Source organism: Lithobates pipiens, unplaced genomic scaffold, assembly GCF_037356315.1.
Source record: "Lithobates pipiens isolate NorthernLeopardFrog02 unplaced genomic scaffold, aLitPip1_a1.2 Scaffold_13, whole genome shotgun sequence".
NCBI lineage: Eukaryota > Metazoa > Chordata > Amphibia > Anura > Ranidae > Lithobates > Lithobates pipiens.
The window spans coordinates 345,223,871-345,244,536 of NW_027507718.1; the positions used below are offsets into that span (position 1 = coordinate 345,223,871).

Consider the following 20,666-nt stretch of genomic DNA (forward strand, 5'->3'; position numbering starts at 1 on the left):
CACAACAACGGCATGTCAATGTAAGTCATTTAGTTTTCTTCTCAGTTACAGTGTCTATACATTAAGCCAAGTATATTAAAAAAACACATAATACAGTAATATTTTGGGGAGTGCAGTACTATACAAAAAATATGATTATGCAGTTTCCACAGGCCGTATTTTCATTTTCACAGTTTTTAGAGAATAATCATCTGGCTTGAAAGACAACCAAACAACTCCATTCTCAATCTCAAAGGGGACATTATTCCTAGGATCATATTGACCACCAGTATAGTAAATCCCATTCAGATTGGCAGCTTGGCAGTTATTGTACCACCACCCCCCTCCATACATTTCTGCACAATTCTCCTCCCATTTGTCATTGTCCCTATCATATGTGCTAAACTTCATTTTATCATGAGAGGTGTTTTCACTGTCTTCTTTAGAGCCTTCTGTGAGAGCATCCCCTGCCGAACCTTCATAACTACTAGCATGAAGAGAAAACCCCTCTGATTCTGACCCTAAGCGAAAGATATATTCCGCAAAAGCCTGCTTGCCAGACCAGTCCTCTAGCTCAACCCTGAGAATTGTCTCATTCTGGCTCAGCATGTGTATGTATTTATTTCCCAACCAAAGTTCTCCCTTCCCATTTGCATCCACAGATCCAAATCCATGCTTGTAGTCTTGCCATGTCCTGTTAAAATTCACAGATCCATCTTCTCTCTGTTGAATCAAAAGCCATCCTCCTAGCAGGGTGTCTTGGTCACAATACACTGACAGCTCTGTTTGAGATCCCTCTGGCTTGATTTTGAAAATGCCACTTTTGCCACCAGAACTGTGTTTCTGGAGGATATCGGCACAGTCTAAAAAGAAACGCAGTTTTATCTTGTTTGCTAGGATTCATATTTTGATTATTATTGCACATTGCTAAGTTTGCCAGGATGATGGAAAATTAAAGAAATTATGTTCTCCTAAACTTATTTTCTGTTTGACAATATTTATCTGAAAGCATTGCAAGGCACTTGTGTACTAACACAATTTTTTGATAAGTAAATGTAACTGGCATGTATCAATCTAATTGGCAGCAGACAAAATGTAAAAGCTACTATATTATTTTTTATGTTTTTAATTACACTGTGATAATACTGGGCAAGATAGTGTAACTTTTAGGTGACATGTAATAAACTATGATCTTTGCCTTATACAACGTAGAGTTTCATAGATAATTTGAGTCCCCTACAACTATCCTGGTAGCATTGTTTTGGAAGGCTGAATTATGTGTTTTTGGCCTATATAGAACTGTAGCTTTTTCTTTTATTTACCACTTCCAGTGTAAGATGATGTTTTTTTCACTCCTGGTCTCACACCACGGGCACTAAAATCAGGCACGTCTTCTTCACTGCGGTCAACTTGTATTGGACCGAGATCTTCAAATACTGGTCCACTCTTGTATTTAGTACCCCACTCAGTTCCATCCTTTGTGGTCCCACTGCTACTGCTCACTACAGTCCTGGAATATGTAGTGGATCCAGAAGAGCTTTGTGTTTTACCTGGCTGGAAACTAGGAGAACCAAAGTCCGTATGGCTAAAATCATCAAATTCATCTTCTCCGAAGGCTAATGAAGTTTGAGTTTTTGATGATGAACTCTGAGTTTTAGAGGTTGAACTTCCAGTAGAAGAGCTGCTACCACTGACCTGTTTACCACTAAGAAAGTCCTCCCAACTTGGAATGTGGGCACCTCCTGTACTGCCACTTCCAGTTACTTTCACAGTGTATGTGCCATCAGCGTCAAACTCACCCTTTCCTTCTTTCTTTAGCTCTTCTAATTTATCACACTCATTTCCACTTGTTGTTTCAAAAACTTCTTCCCTAGGTCCATCTGGCCCATGAACTATTTTCTTAGTAATGGTTTTTGTGCATGTAATGACTCGACTGTCAGTGACAGATGTCTTATCTCCCCCAGATACTTTCACTGGTGTACCTTTATCCTCATAAATAACAAATGTTTGGGTGGGTTGCACTTTTGTGCTACCAGAGACACCCGAAGTGGACACTGGTTGTCCACTTACCTCTTTACTTTTCCCTTCTAGTACAAATGCATATTGTCTAATATCAGAGAATATGGGATATTGGTCTTTCTGCTGGGCAAGTGTCTTGTAACGGGAATCAGTCACAACTTCATCTTTAATTGGTCTCATCTTCATCATAGGTATAGCATTGACATTTGGTCTCAGATCAGTAGATTCGGCTTGTAAGAGCTGTTTCTGGATATTTTCATAGCTGTCATAATCCACATTATATTCAACGCCCTTTGCACAGGATCCTTTGCAAGAACGGAGTTTAATGTCAATATCAACCTGGAAAAGAGCAATCAATTAGAGAGCGCCACGTGTCTTAAGTGATGCATATTAAATAAACCAGCTTGTGGGTCTTCAATACACAGCCGCTCTCTTACCTCAAGGCGCTTCATTTCCACCACCTGGTTTCTGATGTTTTTTTGCAGCAATTTGATTCTGTCAATCTGAGTGGTAACTGTAGTTTTCAAGAACTCAATCTTTCTCCTGAGGTTTTCAGTAACCTGGTTATATGCACCATCAGTCTCTAAAGATGTCAAACAGAAAATGTATTGTCACTGTAATTTGCCAGAATCCTCAAAAGAACATACAAAAAGGACTTTTTAAAATCAGGCCTTTAGTGACAGGCATAGATAAGTTCCTGTCTGTATTACATTAAATGTCAAATTAAAAAAAAAACATAACAGACTCACTGTTTCAGACATAGCAAAAATATATACAAAGATAATGCGAAGTAGTGTACTAGGAAATAAATCAGTTTGAGACTCTGGCCCACCCAGGTCTTTGGTCCTGGTGGCAGTTGCTACCTCAATCATGCTTTTAGCTATGCCCCCTAAATGCTAAAATAACAAGCACACTGGTGCGATGCGGGAAACCCTGCGATTTAGTGCCGTTTGTCGCATCGCACCTGAATCGCACACTGGTTCACACTGACATCTGTGAACCCCTGGGGGTGTCAATGTAAAGTTAATTACACCCCCAGATCAGTTCACAGATCGCAGTGCGAACTGTCAAATGGTGTAGAAATTGGATCGTATAGGTGCGAACACCTATGCGATACAATTCCAGTGAGGACCAAAAAAAGGGTCCTGCACCATTTTGGTGCAAATGTGATGTGATTGGCTGAATTTGCATCGCATAGACATTGCATGTGATCTGCACAGCAATGCCGCGCGAATCACATGCGGTGTCTGTGAGTGCACAAGTGTGAACCTAGCTTTACTCTCACGCTATTCCAGGGAATGGAAGCTGAATATGCTCAGCTTCACTTTTTTCGATTAGTACACAACCTGTGAGCAAAAGCATGCTGGCTTACAATAAAGCATTCCATGATGTGGAAGCTGTTTCCTTTTTGTAACAGATCACATTTTAAAAGAATCTGTTAATGCCTGGTTATTGTCAATCTGACTGTCTTTGTTTTCTGTCTGTTCAAATGAATACTCTTATATTTAGAAAAGTTTCACATCAGGCATGCTGTATATCAGCTAGAATAAAAAAAACACTGTTATTTGTGTATTTAAAGCTTGTTCTTGTAGACAGGAATTTTTTTTTTTTAATAACTGTAATTTTTTTTAAAGAAAATAAATACAAAACAATTGATATTGTGGTCAACTGAAAGGATAGATAGATAGATAGATAGATAGATAGATAGATAGATAGATAGATAGATAGATAGTTAGATATTATTATTATAATACAGGATTTATATAGCTCCAACAGTTTACGCATCGATTTACAATATAAAAGGGAGACAGTACAGTTGCAATACAATAAAATATAAGAGGATTAGGGGCGCCCTGCTCATAAAAGCTTACAATCTAAGAGGGTGGGGCAAGTGGTACAAACGATTTTAACTGTGGAGGATGAGCTAATGGAAGTAATAAAAGATTAGTTGGAGGCGTGGTAGGCTTCCTGAAGAGATGAGTTTTCAGGGATCGCCTAAAGTCCTGGAGACGAGCATGGGAGGAGGAGACAAGGGAGTTTGAGAGTAGGGGGTCTTTAGAGGAGCGAAGAGAATGGTTTGGGTGATATGTGGAGACAAGATTGGTGATATAGCTCGGGGCAGAGTTGTGAATGGCTTTGTAAGTCGTGGTTAGTATTTTGAATTTATTTCGCTGGGCAATCGGAAGCCGTAGGGATTGGCGGAGATGGGTAGCAGACATTGAGCGGTTGGTAAGATAGAGGAGTCTGGCAGACTGAAGAGGGATAGCCTATGGAGAGGTAGGCCTATGAGAAGGGAGTTGCAATAGTCAAGGCGAGAGATAACAAGTGCGTGAGCTTGGTGGTTACATTAGTTAAAAAGGAGCAGATTTTAGAGATGTTGCAGAGGTGAAGATAGATACTTTACTAGACATTCCCTAAACACTGCTAATGGCAACTGCACCTGAGATTAAAAAAATTATGTATTGTAATCTGTGTTCCCACTAATGGATTTTTTATGGTTCAACAAAGCTTTAAATAAAACATACTCATAAGAAATGCATATTTTGTGTTAAAAACTATATTGACAAAACATGGCCTGGAACAATATACTGTCATGCATGCAATAAGCCGAATGCTGCTAAAATTGCGAGATTAATACATACGTTGTGCTGCCACCAGATTTCCTTTGACAAGCTCATATGTTTCCTTGGTTCTGACGTCAATGCTTTTATAGTTGCTTTCTCCATCCTTTAGTTTCTGTTTAATGGCATCAATTCTCTTGCTAAATTCTTTGTCAGTTTGTGTAGTTAGGCCTTGAACCCTGCATCCAGAAGGACATTTGGGGCCCTACAGGTAATATGAAATATTAATGTTATAGAATATCCAGTAATACAGTTAGACTGCCTTTTTGATGCCTAATAGACAATAAAAAAAATGTCCTACCAGCCAACGGTCTGATCGAAAAATAAAAATGGATTCCCCCATCTACACATACTATGTGGATAGAGGAATCCTTCCTGCTGTGAAATTGTGTTCTGACAGTGGGACCCCTCTGCTGTCAGAACACGATAATCAATGGATGCAGTCCATTGGCTGTAAGCCACTGGTTGATAAAAGTCTTCCACCAGTCCTGCATGACAGACATCGATTGCTATATCAACGTTTGTCAAATAAGACTGGTCATAGATAGATTGAAATTCAGCCGGTCACTGCTGTACGGGCTGAAATTTGATCCATCAAATGGGCAGTCTGTGGCTAGCAAAATTGACATTTTAATACAGCATGGATGTCAGCATAATGCAGACATTCACATGCAAATTCTCAAGCCCAAAACAAAGAAAGGAAGTTCGTTACAACTCATAGCTCCCTGTATTTGTACTATTGTAATATACTGTTTGTACCTCAGTACTACTCTTTTCAATAATGAAAAGAACACAAATCTCAAAGTTAAAAAAGAGCACCCAATAGAAAAAGAATGCGCTGGAATATTTTCTTAGTTACAGCTAATTAGTTATTGGTCTCCTGATTTTGCCTCTTAGGCCCCATTCATACCTGAATATAGCGTTTTCAGTCAGAAAATCGTGTGATTTTACTGCGATTTTGCGATGGTTTTGGCTGCGTTTTTACAGTGATTTTTCTGAGTTTTTTTTTACCGCATTTGGCTGCGATTTTGTGCAGGGCAAAAGGTCACCAATGTAAAAAGAAAAAAACACCCAAATCTGCCCGATTTGAGTGACAAAAAAGGGTCCAGAACTTGTTTGAGCTTCAGGCACTCGGCTTCAGGAGACTTGGAGTGGAGATGTGAACCATCTCCATTGAGAATAATAGATTCCCCCCCCCCCCCCAGCGTTTTGTAGCTTCAGGCTTCAAGCTACAAAATGCTCAGGTGTGAATGGGTCCATATTCTTCACTAGATTCTTGGAGGGCTGTTTGCCTTGTCTCATAACAATTAATCATGCCCCCACCTTAGGCATTGCTATTTTGTTGGTTCTAAGGCTGATTTAGGGTACACTGACAGGCTCTCTTTATGAAACAAACTACCCACCCACAAACTGATACTCATGACCCTTGCATCCTCAGAGTCCTCAGAGAACACCCTGTAGCTCTGGATATGTGGAGCAAGTGATCTCCAACCCTTCTTTCCAGGATGCAATACTTGTACCTGTACATGCATGGACACTGTCAAGAAAGTATTAACCCTGTGTAAGCTCTGACACAGAGTATACACATTGCTTGAACACCTAGCATCAACAGAGCCATGAGCAGAGGGGATTGTTTTTGTTTTTTTCAAGAAACCTGAATGTGCATTTTGCTATACATAATTTGCCACTTACCTACTTATGTTTACATATACCTTTATCAAAATTAGTTATTCATTAAGGTTAGGGAGTATATTCTGAAGTACCGTGCATTATGTGGTGTATGTAGGAATATAGTAACTGCTGGAACAAAGGCTATGCCTATAAAACATTGCTTACTTACCCAATCCTCATCTGAACACACAGGCCAGTTTTTCTCTTGCTTGCAGCCAGCAGCAGCTTTCTGTTCCAAAATTCTGGGGCCACGACCAGTAGCACCGGCATCTTCAAAATCCTCCGCTGTCTATTTATTGAACAAATATAAAGATCATTAAACATATTTGAAGTAATCTTAAAACCGTTCATAACCATGGCAGTCTTATTAGCTGTATTTATATTTAAAGAGTACTGGCTGATTTATCCAAAAGCATCAACGCCATGGGGTTGATTTACCAAAACTGGAGAGTGCAAAATCTGGTGCAGCTGTGTATAGTAGCCAATCGGCTTCTAACTTCAGCTTGTTCAATTAAGCTTTGGCTACATTTTTTTTCTCAACACAAGTTTCCTTCAAAGAAACTCTGTCCCTATACTATAGTTTTCAAGGCAAATTGTACCTGTAAAAGAAGAGTAAAAATAAGCACCTCTTCTGCTGCTTCCAATGAAGTTCTCACTGGTTTCTTCTGTTGACTTTCATGTCACCACTGTCTCCTGCAGTGTTATGGGGTCAACAGAAGGAACCAATGAGAAATGTGGGGAACCATGGAGATACATTGACCAGACTTCAGTGGTGCAGGAAAGCAGGGGAGGATAGTATTCCATCTCTTCTTTTACATGTACAGCTTGATCTGAAAACTGTAGTATAAAGTCAGGGTTCCTTTAAAGTAGTTGTAAAGGCAGAAGGTTTATTTTATCTTAAAGTGTTTGTGAACCTGTATTTATAAGACTATGCCAACCCCTCTATTAGAGGCTGGCATAGCACACTATGTCAGTAGTTTTAAAAAACAAGTGTTCTAAATATTGATTCTGAGCTGTCTTCAGGCCAGTCGCATGACTCGTGGTCGCTTTCCAGCTCCGATGGATGTCTTCTGCAGGAAGCTAATTGGTTTCTATGCAGAAGTGAGCCTGATTTTGCATTTTCCAGCTTTAGTAAATAAACCCCATTGTGTACTTAAAAGTGGGGTATGCCTGTATCAGTTTTAACTCTACCCTACTCTAACCAAAATACTAAACAAACACATTCTTAACTTTAGAAATGCTATATATTATATGTTTTGGAGACTCTAAAGATGACCAGATAAGACCAAGCTTATCTAAGCTAACTCTGATAAATATAGTGGGCATCAATTTAGTAGTAATGTGATAAAGTACTAAGTGGTTAAAACGTAAATTACCATGTTTATTACTATGTTTTTTGTGTGCTAACATATGAAGTTATGTTGCAATTATAAACATACCCAGACTAAATAAAAAGAGCGTATTATAAGGACACAAATATAAATAGTTTATCATGATTTAAGACTTTTTACAAGTTTAAGACTGCACAGTCATAATCCCAATTCTTACACAAAGTAATTGGACCTTTTTATAATTCACTGTATACAGGCATACCCCCACTTTTAAGTACATAATGGGGTTTATTTACTAAAGCTGGAAAGTGCAAAATCAGGCTCACTTCTGCATAGAAACCAATGAGGTTCTAACCCCAGCTTGTTCAATTAAGCTTTGGTAATAAAACCTGGAAGCTCATTGGTTTCTATGCAGAAGTGAGACTGATTTTGCACTTTTCAGCTTTAGTAAATAAACCCCATTGCATACTTAAAAGTGGAGTATGCCTGTACATAGCATAGTATGTATTGCAAAAAACCTTTTCAGTTTTGGATAGAGAAAGGAAGACTTAAAACACTTATAAGTTTGCATTTTACTGTCTGAGTTCTATTATAGAGATTTCTTTTCACTTCCTGTCAAGTGAGAAGAAATGTATTCCAAGCAGGCAAAATTCTACTCTAAGAAAGCTGTAACCAGAACGAGTGTAGAAATGTGAAGATTTACCCTCACGTCTTGTTCTGATGGCAAAAGTAAAAATCTGGGTATACCATCGCCTTTTATCTTAGTGGCAAGATTACCCAGTACAATCATAGGGTGAATTTCCCAATAGGATATCCAAAATCGGCAGGTGTGTTTATCCTTCCCTACTCTATTAAAAACTAGTTTTGGATAGGCATATACTTTAAACAGAGGGCAATGAACACAGATATAGGTTTTAGGATTGCAAACAGGTCTTCTGGTAACACCCCCCCCCCCCCCCCCCCACACCATTTTTTCATTGAAATAAACAAATCTTTTTTTTTAGTTTTGAATAGAGTGGAAAGTGATTAAAACATCTTTTTTCTTTTTATCGCTATCTGTGCCCTGTTAGGGAGATTCATCCTCTCTATTTGTCATATTTACCTATATCAACAAAAGTGAAGGAAATACACAAATATTGAGTTGTTCCAGAATAGGAATAAAAAGGAAATCTTCCAACAGGGACACGAGTCCTGATGAAAACAGGGTGTTATAACCCTTCCTTAATCTATCCTAAATGGAAAAGTGTTTTGCCTTATTTTTACTTTAAGTCTTAAATCTAATAAAGGGGTAACCAGTTATCAAACAAGCACCCTTACCAATCCATCCAACAAGTATCCTTAGGCACTGTTGGTAGTTGGCCTGTGTATGGACTGACCCTGACTTTTGAGGATGACTGATATCTTCTGATATGAAATGATCGGAACGGATGATGTAGTCATATAGGTGCTGGGTAACATGTCTATTTTTGTTGCCTAACCCACAGTATAGGCATTCAACAGATTTGGCAATCGTTATGAGTGACCAAATTTATACACATCATTTCCACCTTTGGCTGGCCTCACACGTTCCAATTTTGAATGCACAACCTATTTAGATTTACTAACATATGTATTGGTTGAAATTATCTGACTGCATATAAACTAAATGGATTTGTTTTAAGGACCCTGCACTACACAAGTGGTTAATCTAAAGAAGATTGTAACGTGTGTATCCAAGTCAGTGACATTAATTTCCATAAAGTGTACTATGAAGAGTGGAAAATTGAGGTGCTCAACAAGTCTTCTCTTCAGTCTCTTCTCTGCGCCCCATATGTAGACAGACCTTGCCTGTGCACAGTGCCACAGGCATACCCCAGGCCAGAACTGTCATCTATGGATACAAACTTAGAAAAAGCCTTGCTATGGTTTGGACCAACTATGAGATATTGAAGTCTGCATAGAAAAGTTTACAACCATTACAAGCAGTTATTATTATGACAAAATACACCCCCCCCCCCTTCCTTTTAATGAAGAATGATACAATACTGAATCTAAGAACCACTCATTTGCACACAAAGCCATAAAATGTGTCTTGCAGTTTCAATGAAGTTGATTTAATAAAAGTAAACAGGCTGTCTGCATTGCAAGGTAAGGTGTATTTTGCAAGGGACATTCCCCAGGAGCTTAGTGAATGCGGTAAAAATAACACTTTGCAAAGAATACCCAACCATGTGCAAGGAAAATATAAAAAAAAAAATTATTTTGCTTGCACGTGATTGCAGGATAGAAGTCACCAAAGCTTCACCTTATTCAATAAGCTGTAGGGAAAATTCCTTTGCAATGTGCATCTTCCCTTGCAAAGTGAACAGTATATTTTCCTTTAGTAAATCAACCCAATATGTTTATAAATATTATGCCTAAAATAAAACAAAGCAAACATCACCTTAAAGAAATTTTTTTCTGTTTTAATAATGGCCCAACACCCTGTAGTCACTATAGGGAGCCGTGACGTCACCCATAGGCCCAGCTGTTGTTCGCTTCCTCCTCTCCCATGTAGCAAGCCACTTACTGATACAGAGGTTTCGGAGCTTCAGGATCATGTGACCACACCAGACAGGATTAAAAATGGCATCCTTATGCCATTTTCTGTTGGCAAGTACACAGATCTTTTTTTATACATGATATGCAGTATAGACAAGAGGAGGGGAGAGGAACAGGAACACTTTAACTAATATATAACGTAAATATAATATAATTGTAACTACCAATAAAAGTACAAACCTATATTACCTTATGCATCAATATAAGTTTTTAAACTAAGTAAAACATACAGAGATTCAGTGAAGAAACTTGTAAAAAATTCAGGCAGGAAAATAATGTAGATTGCAGATAATGGAATATTTCATACCCATGCGGTGCTTGCGAGGCAGAGCAACAAGGTCACAAGTGTTGCTCTCAGCATCTTTTTTCTTTGGCCGAGCGAAAACTATAGTGAGGCTAAAGTCACTAGATGTGCTTTTTAAGCCTGGCTACCAGCATAGGGTCAATCATTAGACCATGTTTTGTTTACTGAGCTAATAAGACCTTTGCACAGGCCTGATGTTACTGTCCAGGTCAGTATTGCTCAAGTCATTGAGCAAATTTATCCAAGGTTCTGTGAGATAACCTGATGTTCTTAGACCCCATGATGAAAATACTAAGATGTGCTGTGTGGGAGGACAGAGACAAACAAGTGGGAAGACAAGAACATTAATGTCCAGGGTACCTTGTAATGTAACATTTTACGGTAAAATCCTCCCACAGATTACCATGTTCTCAATATTTCAGATTCATGCCATTTCTGGTAACGAAATGTTGTCATGTACCTTGTACGAATGATAAAATAAACAACAGATTACAATACTGAGCAATTTATAATATTAAGCCAAAATTAATTGTCAAATAATTGTTAAAAACCATTACAGCTTTAAAAAATACAGGTACAGCAGAAAAATACATAAAACTAAACACTAAATATTATAATATGTATATAATATTTTAATACATAATATATATATGTATATAATTATTTACTATTTCACTAAATATTTATCGGGATCAAAAGAAAATGCACTCAGTGTGCTTTGGTGGTGCCACTATTACAGACCAGAGGCTAATATGTAAAAAGTATAAGACTTTATTGGAACTTATAGAAAAATGACAGCTGGTATTTTATATGGGTTTCTATTTTCAAGTAAACCTCAAAATACTGAATTAAGGCTGGGTTCACACTGCTGCGGGGGGGAGATCCGGATGTGATTCGCACTGCAAATCACATCCGATCTCCGTAGCGATGCGAGTACAGCCATACAGATAGTATGGCTGAATTCGCATCGCTCCCGCAGCAAACTCGCACGGGACCCTTTTTTTGGTCCGCAACAGAATCGGATCGCATGGGGGTTCACACCATGCGATCCGATTCCTGTGCGAGTCGGCAGATCGCACTGCGATATGCGGACGGATCTGGGGGTGTCATTAACATATCATTGACACTCCCAGCCGTCCGCATAGGGCAGTGTGAACTGCCGGCGGGAGTCATGCGATGCGGGAAAACGCCGCGGATTCGCGGCGTTCCCGCATCGCAGCGGTGTGAACCCGGCCTAAAATAAACAAGGGGTCATTTACTAAAACTGGTGAACACAGAATCTGGTGCAGCTGTGCATAGTAACCAATAAACTACTAGGTTGTATTGTCAAAGCTTAATTGAACATGCTGAAGTTAGAATCTGATTGGTTACTGTGTACAGCTGCACCAGGTTCTCTATGCACCAGCTTTAGTAATCATCTCCCAGTATGTAAACCCATCCACTAAAATTCTATGGAGGGGTTAACATGAATGCAATCTAAAATAATTTTTCAATCATTTTATCCTGCCATAAAGGTCCTTGTTTAGATACTTCCGGAGTAGGGATGAGCTTCGTGTTCGAGTCGAACATACGTTCGACTCGAACATCAGCTGTTCGTCCGTTCGGCGAAGTCCGAATATTTTGGTCCGTTCGCGCCAAATTCGTGTGGCGCTCACGGCCCACAATGCACTGCGATGGCGCAGTGCATTGCTGGCTCATGATTGGCCAAGCATGCACTGTGACCCCGCATGCTTGGCCAATCGCAGCGGCAGCAGCGAGGAGAGCCATGATTGGCCACAGGCAGGATGCCTGTGGCCAATCATAGCTCAGGCTGTGTAGTGCACGCCCCACACTATAAAAGGCCGCCAGCGCGGCGGCCTAGTGTAGTGTGTTGGCGTCTGAAGCAGTTAGTGGGTGTTCTGTGTACCTTCAACACAGTACACACCGATCGTTTTCAGCCGATTTTCGATCTTGCTGTTGTGTAGTGGTTGTTGTCTGCGTGCCCTGACCGCAGTATACACCACTATATTCACCTCACCTATATAGCTAGTGATCTATCTTTTATAATAGAGCTTGCAGTCAGTAGTGTTAGGAGCTTGTGCGTGCTGTCTGCGTGCTCTGTACCCAGTGCATACCGCTATATCCACCTACATAGCTGTTCTCTATTTGAGCCCACTTGCCATCTGCAGGAGTTATTGGAAGTTGTGTGTGCCTCCAGCACAGCACAGTATACATCTGTATATACCCCTTTATCTCTGGTGTTCTATAATAAAGGCATCTGCAGGAGTTAGTGGGTGTTGTGTGCCTCTAGCACAATATACACTACCCAACTGCTTTTTTACCCAACTCCCTTCAGGCCATTACCATGTCTGGAAGGCCAGCAAGGAGAGGCAGACAGGCGCAGGCCGATAAAAGAGGGCAAGCAGGCTCTGTGTCTAGAGACAACAGTGCTGGTCGTGGACGCGGTGCATTGTCATCAGCACGTGGCCATGGGACAGGCTTGTCCTTCTTTTCGGCAGCTGGACATGTTGAGCCGCAACATGCCAACGACTTGGTAGAGTGGATGACCAAGCCCTCTTCATCCTCCTCATCCTCTCTCACCCAGGCTCAGGGTACTAGCAAAGCAGCTGCCAATGCATCGTCTTCCCTCCTCTCAATGTCATCATCAGTGACTCCTTCCCTAGACCCACCACGTCCTCCTGAGGAGTCTCCTGAACTCTTTGAGCACAGTGTTGGGTACATGCTCCAGGAGGATGCCCAGTGTTTTGTGGGCTCTGATGATGACACTCAGCTAGAGGAAGGCAGTAGCGTGAGCGCAGAGAGAGGGGATGCTCAAGAAGGAAAGCAATCTGGCAGTCATGTTCCACAAGCTGCAGCATACTGCCAGGTTTGCTACAGCGATGAAGAGGGAGGGGATGATGAGGGCACTGACTCCACGTGGGTGCCTGGAAGGAGAGAGGAGGAGGAGGAAGAGGAGGAGGAGGCACATGTCCAACGAGGCAGGATGCCCTCCGGGGGCCAGCTTAGGGGCAGCACACCGACTGAATCACACAGCAGAGCTCCGCCTGTGCAGGGCGCTGCCTCTGCACGTTATTCTAAAAGTTCTTTGGTGTGGGCCTTTTTTGAGACGAGTGCATCAGATCGCACCGCTGCTATTTGCAACATATGTCTCAAGCGTATCTCGCGTGGCCAAAACATCATCCGCTTGGGCACCACATGCTTGACCAGACATATGTTGACCTGCCATGCAGCTCGTTGGCAAGCGAACCTCAAAGACCCACACCAAAGAACAAAGCGGACCTCTCCTTGCTCCTCATCAGCTGGCATCTCCAACCCCACTAGACCTTCAGTCCTCTCTGAAACCTGCTCTGAGAGGAATGAAGGTGTAGAATTAGGTGTGTCACAGCCAAGTGCTTCCGGGAACTCTGCTCGCGGTACACCCACGTCCGATTATAGCAGGCAAATGTCCCTGCCCCAGCTGCTGGACCGGCGAAAGAAGTTCACTCCCAGCCATCCACATGCCCAGCGGTTGAATGCTAGCTTGGTTAAATTGCTAGCACTTCAACTGCTGCCTTTTCAGTTGGTAGACTCTGCCCCCTTCCGTGAGTTTGTACAATGTGCGGTTCCTCAGTGGCAGGTCCCCAAACGCCACTTTTTCTCACAGAAGGCGATTCCGGCTCTCTACCGGCATGTGGAAGGCAATGTCCTTGCCTCGCTGGACAGGGCGGTCAGCGGTAAGGTGCATATTACCGCTGACTCATGGTCCAGCAGGCATGGACAGGGACGTTACCTGTCTTTCACGGCCCATTGGGTCACTCTTCTGGCAGCTGGGAAGGATGCAGGACAAGGTGCAGTAGTGTTGGAGGTTGTTCCGCCACCACGCCTCCAAAATGCTACTATTGGTTGTGACACACCTCTCTCCTCCACCCCCTCCTCTTCTTCTTCCTCCATGGCCTCTTCCAGTGCTCTGTCCTCAGAACCAGCGGTGCTTCGTAGGCGTTCCAGGGGCTACGCAAGTACGCAGGCAAAACGATGCCATGCCTTGCTTGCGCTGGTATGTTTGGGGGACAGGAGCCACACTGGGGCGGATGTTTTGTCAGCTCTGCAGGGGCAGGCCGAGAGGTGGTTGACGCCACGCCAGCTTAAGCCAGGAATGGTGGTTTGTGACAATGGCACCAACCTCCTCTCCACCCTCCGACAGGGACAACTGACCCATGTGCCCTGTGTAGCTCACGTCCTTAACCTGGTGGTGCAGCGGTTCTTGAGCAGGTACCCCGGCTTACAGGATGTCCTGAAGCAGGCCAGGAAAGTCTGTGTGCATTTCCGCCGATCATTTAATGCCTGTGCTCGGCTGGCTGAACTCCAAAAGGAGTTGAACCTGCCCAAGAACCGCCTTATATGTGACATGCCCACCAGATGGAACTCAACGTTGGCCATGCTGCAGCGGCTGCACACGCAGCAGAGGGCCATCAATGAGTACCTGTGCGACTACGGCACCAGAACAGGGTCAGGGGAGCTCGGTTTTTTCTCACCACGCCAGTGGGGCATGATCAGGGATGCATGCACTGTCCTGTCACCATTTGAGGAGGCCACAAGGATGGTGAGCAGTGACAGTGCATGCATCAGTGACACTGTACCTCTTGTCCACCTCTTGGAGCATACGCTGCGTGGAATAATGGACAGGGCACTTGAGGCAGAACAGAGGCAGGAAGAGGAGGACTTCCTTGCCTCTCAAGGCCCCCTTTATCCAGACAGTGTTCCTGCTGTGCCACCCATCACACAGGAAGAGAATGAGGAGGAGGAAGAGGAGGAGGAGGATGATTGTGTCAGCATGGAGGTGGAGGCTGGCACTTAGCAGCAGCAGCAGCAGCAGTCTTGTAGGGATGATTTACAGTCCCAAGAAACACGTGGACTTGTACTTGGCTGGGAGGAGGTAGCTGCGGATCATGTTGTCCTTAGTGACCCAGAGGACTCCGGACTGAATGCCTCAGCTAACCTACGCTGCATGGCCTCCCTGATCCTGCAAAGCCTGCGGAAGGATCCTCGTATTCTTCGGATCAAGGAGAGGGACCATTACTGGCTGGCCACTCTCCTTGATCCACGGTACAAGGGTAAGGTTGCCGACCTTATCTTGCCATCGCAGAGGGAGCAGAGGATGAGACATCTCCGGGAGGCCTTGCAGAAAGGTCTGTGCAACGCGTTCCCAGAGACTGGGAGGTTACAAACTCCTGGTCCTGGACAACGTGTTGCTGAGGCATCGGTCAGAAGGAGCGGTGGAGAAGGTGGCCGTCTGACTGATGCTTTCAGACAATTTTTTAATCCGCAGCCCCAAGGTATGATCGGTTCCAGCACCCATCGCCAGCGTCTGATTTACATGGTGCAGGAATACCTAGGGGCAAGGTCAGACTTGGACACCTTTCCCACCGAAAATCCTCTGGCTTACTGGGTCTTGAGGATGGATCACTGGCCAGAGCTTGCACAGTATGCAATTGAGCTACTGGCCTGTCCTGCATCCAGCGTTCTTTCGGAACGCACCTTCAGTGCTGCTGGTGGCTTTGTTACCGATCACAGGGTGCGCCTGTCCACCGAATCAGTTGATCGACTGACCTTCATCAAGATGAATCAGTCTTGGATCACCCACAGCTACCAAGCACCTGAAGCTGATGTAACAGAATAATTTGTTTTGAAATATCACATCCCTTCAAGACTGCCTATGCTGATGCTGAGTGACTGTCCTGTTATGTTGATTGTCTATCCTCTTCCTCCTCCGCTGATATGTTGGAAGAACATTTCTGGTTCTGGGTGATGCCTAAGGCCCAATTTTTCTGCCCCTGTTTAACAGGGGCGTTTAAGTACAATTTTTGATGCAATGCTTTGCAGCAGGGCTAATTCCTGCAATAAAACAAGAGTATATGGCAGAGGTTGCAGTGTGGTGGCACCAGCACCAGTGCCTAAGGCCCAATTTTTCTGCCCCTGTTTAACAGGGGCGTTTAAGTAAAATTTTTGATGCAATGCTTTGCAGCAGGGCTAATTCCTGCAATAAAACAAGAGTATATGGCAGAGGTTGCAGTGTGGTGGCACCAGCACCAGTGCCTAAGGCCCAATTTTTCTGCCCCTGTTTAACAGGGGTGTTTAATTACAATTTTTGATGCAATGCTTTGCAGCAGGGCTAATTCCTGCAATAAAACTAGAGTATATGGAAGAGGTTGCAGTGTGGTGGCACCAGCACCAGTGCCTAAGGCCCAATTTTTCTGCCCCTGTTTAACAGGGGCGTTTAATTACAATTTTTGATGCAATGCTTTGCAGCAGGGCTAATTCCTGCAATAAAACTAGAGTATATGGCAGAGGTTGCAGTGTGGTGGCACCAGCACCAGTGCCTAAGGCCCAATTTTTCTGCCCCTGTTTAACAGGGGCGTTTAAGTACAATTTTTGATGCAATGCTTTGCAGCAGGGCTAATTCCTGCAATAAAACTAGAGTATATGGGAGAGGTTGCAGTGTGGTGGCACCAGCACCAGTGCCTAAGGCCAAATTTTTCTGCCCCTGTTTAACAGGGACATGTAATTACAATTCTTGATATAATATTTCACAGGAGGGCCCCTTCCTGTGCCCACCCAGAGTAACGGTGAGGACTTATAGTGTTGTGGCACCAGCACCACAACCACCAAAGGTAAATTTTTCTACCACTGTTCAACAATGGCATGTAATTACAATTCTTGATATAATCGTTCACAGCAGGGCGCTCCAGCGCCCACCAAGAGTCATTTTGAGGGCTTACAATGTTGTGGCAAAACCAACACCTTGTTCCGCCATTTCTGCAGAGCATATAGGGCAGGCCCCTACTTTCAAACATCCAACTTACAAAAATCTCCTACTTGCAAACGGAAGGAGACAACAGCAAGTGAGGTGAAAAAAGATGGACGACAAAACAAATTATACAGGGGTGATAACCTTTCCCTATGTTTTCCAAAAAGCTTAAAAATAGTTTCTTTGACTGGAGCTACACTTTAAAAATGTATCAGTTGAAAATTACAAACAGATTCAACTTAACACAACAAACCTACACAGTCCCTGTCTTGTTTGCACCGCCTGCATACTGCTGTTCTGAGTATATAGGGCCTGGGGGCCACACGCATTTAGGATGCGCATTATGGGTACAGGGTTCCCCTTAATATGCGTACAAGACCCAAATAGGCTGGTAATGGGCAGGGAGGCCTACCCATGCCATTTTTCTCAATGATTTTCAACCATATTGCAGGAACCAGATATAACATTAAAACCGCAAGCAGTTTTAAATGGTGTTATTTCCGTTTAATGTCATTTTGTGCAGGGACTGTTCTAAACACGGCAAACACGTGGCACTTCACAGGCATCCTACAGACACCCCCCAGGCACCATATTTAAAGGAATATTTCACTTTTTTTTCACTTTAATCGTCATTAAAATCAGTGCTCCCGCCAAACGGCCATTTTAAAAACATTTTAGGCATTGACCCATGTCCCCTGGGGCAGGAGCCAGGTCCCCAAACCCTTTTTAGGACAGTATCTTGCATATTAGCCATTAAAATTAGCACTTTTAATTTCGAACGTTCGAGTCCCATAGACTTCAATGGGGTTCTAACGTTCGTACGAATTTGGGGTCCGTTCGAAAGTTCTGGTGCGAACCGAACCGGGGGGTGTTCGGCTCATCCCTATTCCGGAGTGATAACTGTCCCTCAGTTATACTTCAGTGCTGTTACCCTGTCACATATGCCTCTAGTGGAGACTATTGTGCAGACACACATTGCACAGGCATACCCCACTTTTAAGTACACAATGGGGTTTATTTACTAAAGCTGGAAAGTGCAAAATGAGGCTCACTTCTACATAGAAACCAATTGAAAACAGTCACAGGTTCTTTAGTAAATAATCCTCACAGTAGGAATTATTGGATCTCTCCTGTATTTTTGCCCATGCTTTAGACTGATGATGGTAGCATAATGGTGGCACATGTTAATACTAATTAAATATGACTTGTATCCCATTGTACCTAAAGCCAGCCATAGATGGATTCAATATTGTCATGTATTCTATAAATTCTGTTGGTAAATGGGTGTTTAGGTTTCCCAAAACGAAACAGTAATATTGTTCATTGTGACAGATGTAGATTAAACCAGTGTTTTTTTTTCTAGTCAGCTAAAAGATTGATCTAAGATAAAAACAAGATTTTTTGTCCCTCACCATAAAATCCATTTCTCTGAGTTCATTGACAGACACAGCTTCTCTTCATTCATGGCCACAGGGTTATAGCGCTATCTGCAGGAGTAGGACACTTGGCAGAAAAAAACACAGCACCATCTATGGGCAGTCCCTAAGCCCCCTCTCTGCTATAGGCAAACAGTAAATCACAAAGCAGCACAAGAAAAAAATTGAATCCAAGGAAGGGTGGGTGCTGGGTCTGTCAATGAACTCAGAGAAAGGGATTTGATAGTGAGTAACAAAAAAAATCAAGTTTTCTCTTACGTTTATTGATGGACACAACTTCTTTTCATTCTTGACCACAGAGATGTCCCAAAGCAGTGTCCCAAAGAGGCATGGGAAAACCAAAACAAGACCCACATACAAAAAAAAAGACAGCAAAAAAAAGGTAGCCCACCTATAAGGAACCTCCACAAGGGAAACTAGGAACCTCAAACAGCCGCCTGCAAATTGTTGCAGACAAAGGTAGCATCCAAAGATGCAAAAACATCAACATTGTAAAATTTGGTAAAGGTATGTACAGACGACCAGATGGCTGCCTTGCAAACTTGAGACAATGATGCCTTATGCTCAAGAGGCACTAATCCCCCAGGTACAGTATCCTATAACGGGGAAGGGAGAAGCCCGACCCTCAATGGCATAAGCCTGAACCACCATTTGCCTGATCCACCAAGAAAAGGTACTGGAAAAGGTCACAGACCATCCTGAATCACAAATAAGGAGACTCACATGACAAAGCTACAAAATGTGACATGCTGCGTGCGGAAATGGCCACGACCATAAAGGCAACTTTTTGAGAGAGCGTAAGCAAAAGAATCTCCTTAATGTTCTCAAAGGGAGGCTTCTGAAGAACCAAAAGAACCAGGTTCAGCTCTCACAGTGACAATGGAGAATGCACAGGGGGTGCTATAAGACACATCCCTTGGATAAAGGTATGAATCAAAAAAGTGCATGGCCAGCGGACCTTGAAAAAAGACTGCCAGGACAGAAACCTGACCCTTGACAATACTCAAAGCAAACTTGTGCTCAACACCCCACCTCTTCCAAGTGTGATGATAGATCTTCCGTGAGGTAGATTTATGGACCTTCAGCATGGTAGGAATCACTGAGTCTGACAACCCTCTGTCTCTCAGGACCTGGCTTTCAATAACTATAATGTCAAAGCCAGCAACAGTAAAGCAGGGTGGAATATTAGCATTTGGGACAGAAGATCTTCCAGTAGAGGCAACCGCCAAGGGACATCCTTGTCCAGCCATACCACGCCAGTGTACCATGGTCAGCAAGGCCAATCCGGGGTCCCCAGAATGATCAGGATTCTTTCGACCTTCATCCTGTGGAGCAGACGAGGGAGGGGCTTGAGAGAATGGAAAGTATAAATGAGGCTATAGTGGCTGCATGGTGCCACCAAGGCATCCAACGCATCCACCAGGGGATCCCTTATCCACGATAAAAACACTGGGGCTTTCCTGTTGAGAAAGGAGGCCAAGAGATCTACATCTGGTGTGCCTTACCATAGACAAAGTTGACAAAACACTTTCGGGTGTAGCGACCACTCTCCCTAATCCAGCGTCTGACGACTCAGGTAATCCACCTGACAGTTTTCTATGCCTTGAATGTACATGGCAGAGAGCACTGGTACATTAAGCTATGCCCACCAAAGGATTCTGAAAACTTCCAGCACAGCTGCTGCCCATATCGTGTCCCCCTATTGGTTGACATAGGCCATCACCGTGGCATTGTCTGACTGAATCTTGACTGGGCACCCATGAAAAAGGTCTGTCCACTGCTGCAGACAAAGTCTGATTGCCTGCAGCTCCAGAACATTAATTGATATTGGAAATAGGCTTGTTCAATTCGTTTCGTAAAGAATCGAAATTCGGCCGAATTTTGCATCTTTCGGACATTCGGATGCATCCGAATGTCCGAATAAAAAAATAACGAATAACA

The 20,666-nt window shown here is 43.0% G+C and overlaps 1 protein-coding gene across 1 annotated transcript; it reads right to left on the bottom strand.

Annotated features, from left to right (window-relative positions):
* Positions 1-15: 15 nt before the first annotated feature.
* LOC143975085 (fibrinogen alpha chain-like) lies at positions 16-10,666 on the bottom strand. The gene is made up of 6 exons (XM_077477074.1): positions 10,509-10,666; positions 6,460-6,579; positions 4,641-4,824; positions 2,436-2,581; positions 1,302-2,337; positions 16-842 (listed from the first exon to the last, which is right to left on the bottom strand). The coding sequence occupies exons 1-6, from the start codon at positions 10,560-10,562 to the stop codon at positions 136-138; spliced, it is 2,247 nt and encodes a 748-aa protein (XP_077333200.1). The 5' UTR covers positions 10,563-10,666; the 3' UTR covers positions 16-135.
* Between the last annotated feature and the right edge of the window lie 10,000 nt (positions 10,667-20,666).

What these genes read in the sequence shown, in the direction of transcription:
- LOC143975085 (XM_077477074.1), bottom strand. Translation starts at nt 10,562, where the DNA reads ATGCTGAGAGCAACACTTGTGACCTTGTTGCTCTGCCTCGCAAGCACC. An exon ending in TGTGTTCAGATGAGGATTGG is followed by an intron (nt 4,825 to 6,459) that starts GTAAGTAAGCAA and finishes TATTACCTGTAG; the next exon opens with GGCCCCAAATGTCCTTCTGG. An exon ending in ATCATCTTACACTGGAAGTG is followed by an intron (nt 843 to 1,301) that starts GTAAATAAAAGA and finishes GTTTCTTTTTAG; the next exon opens with ACTGTGCCGATATCCTCCAG.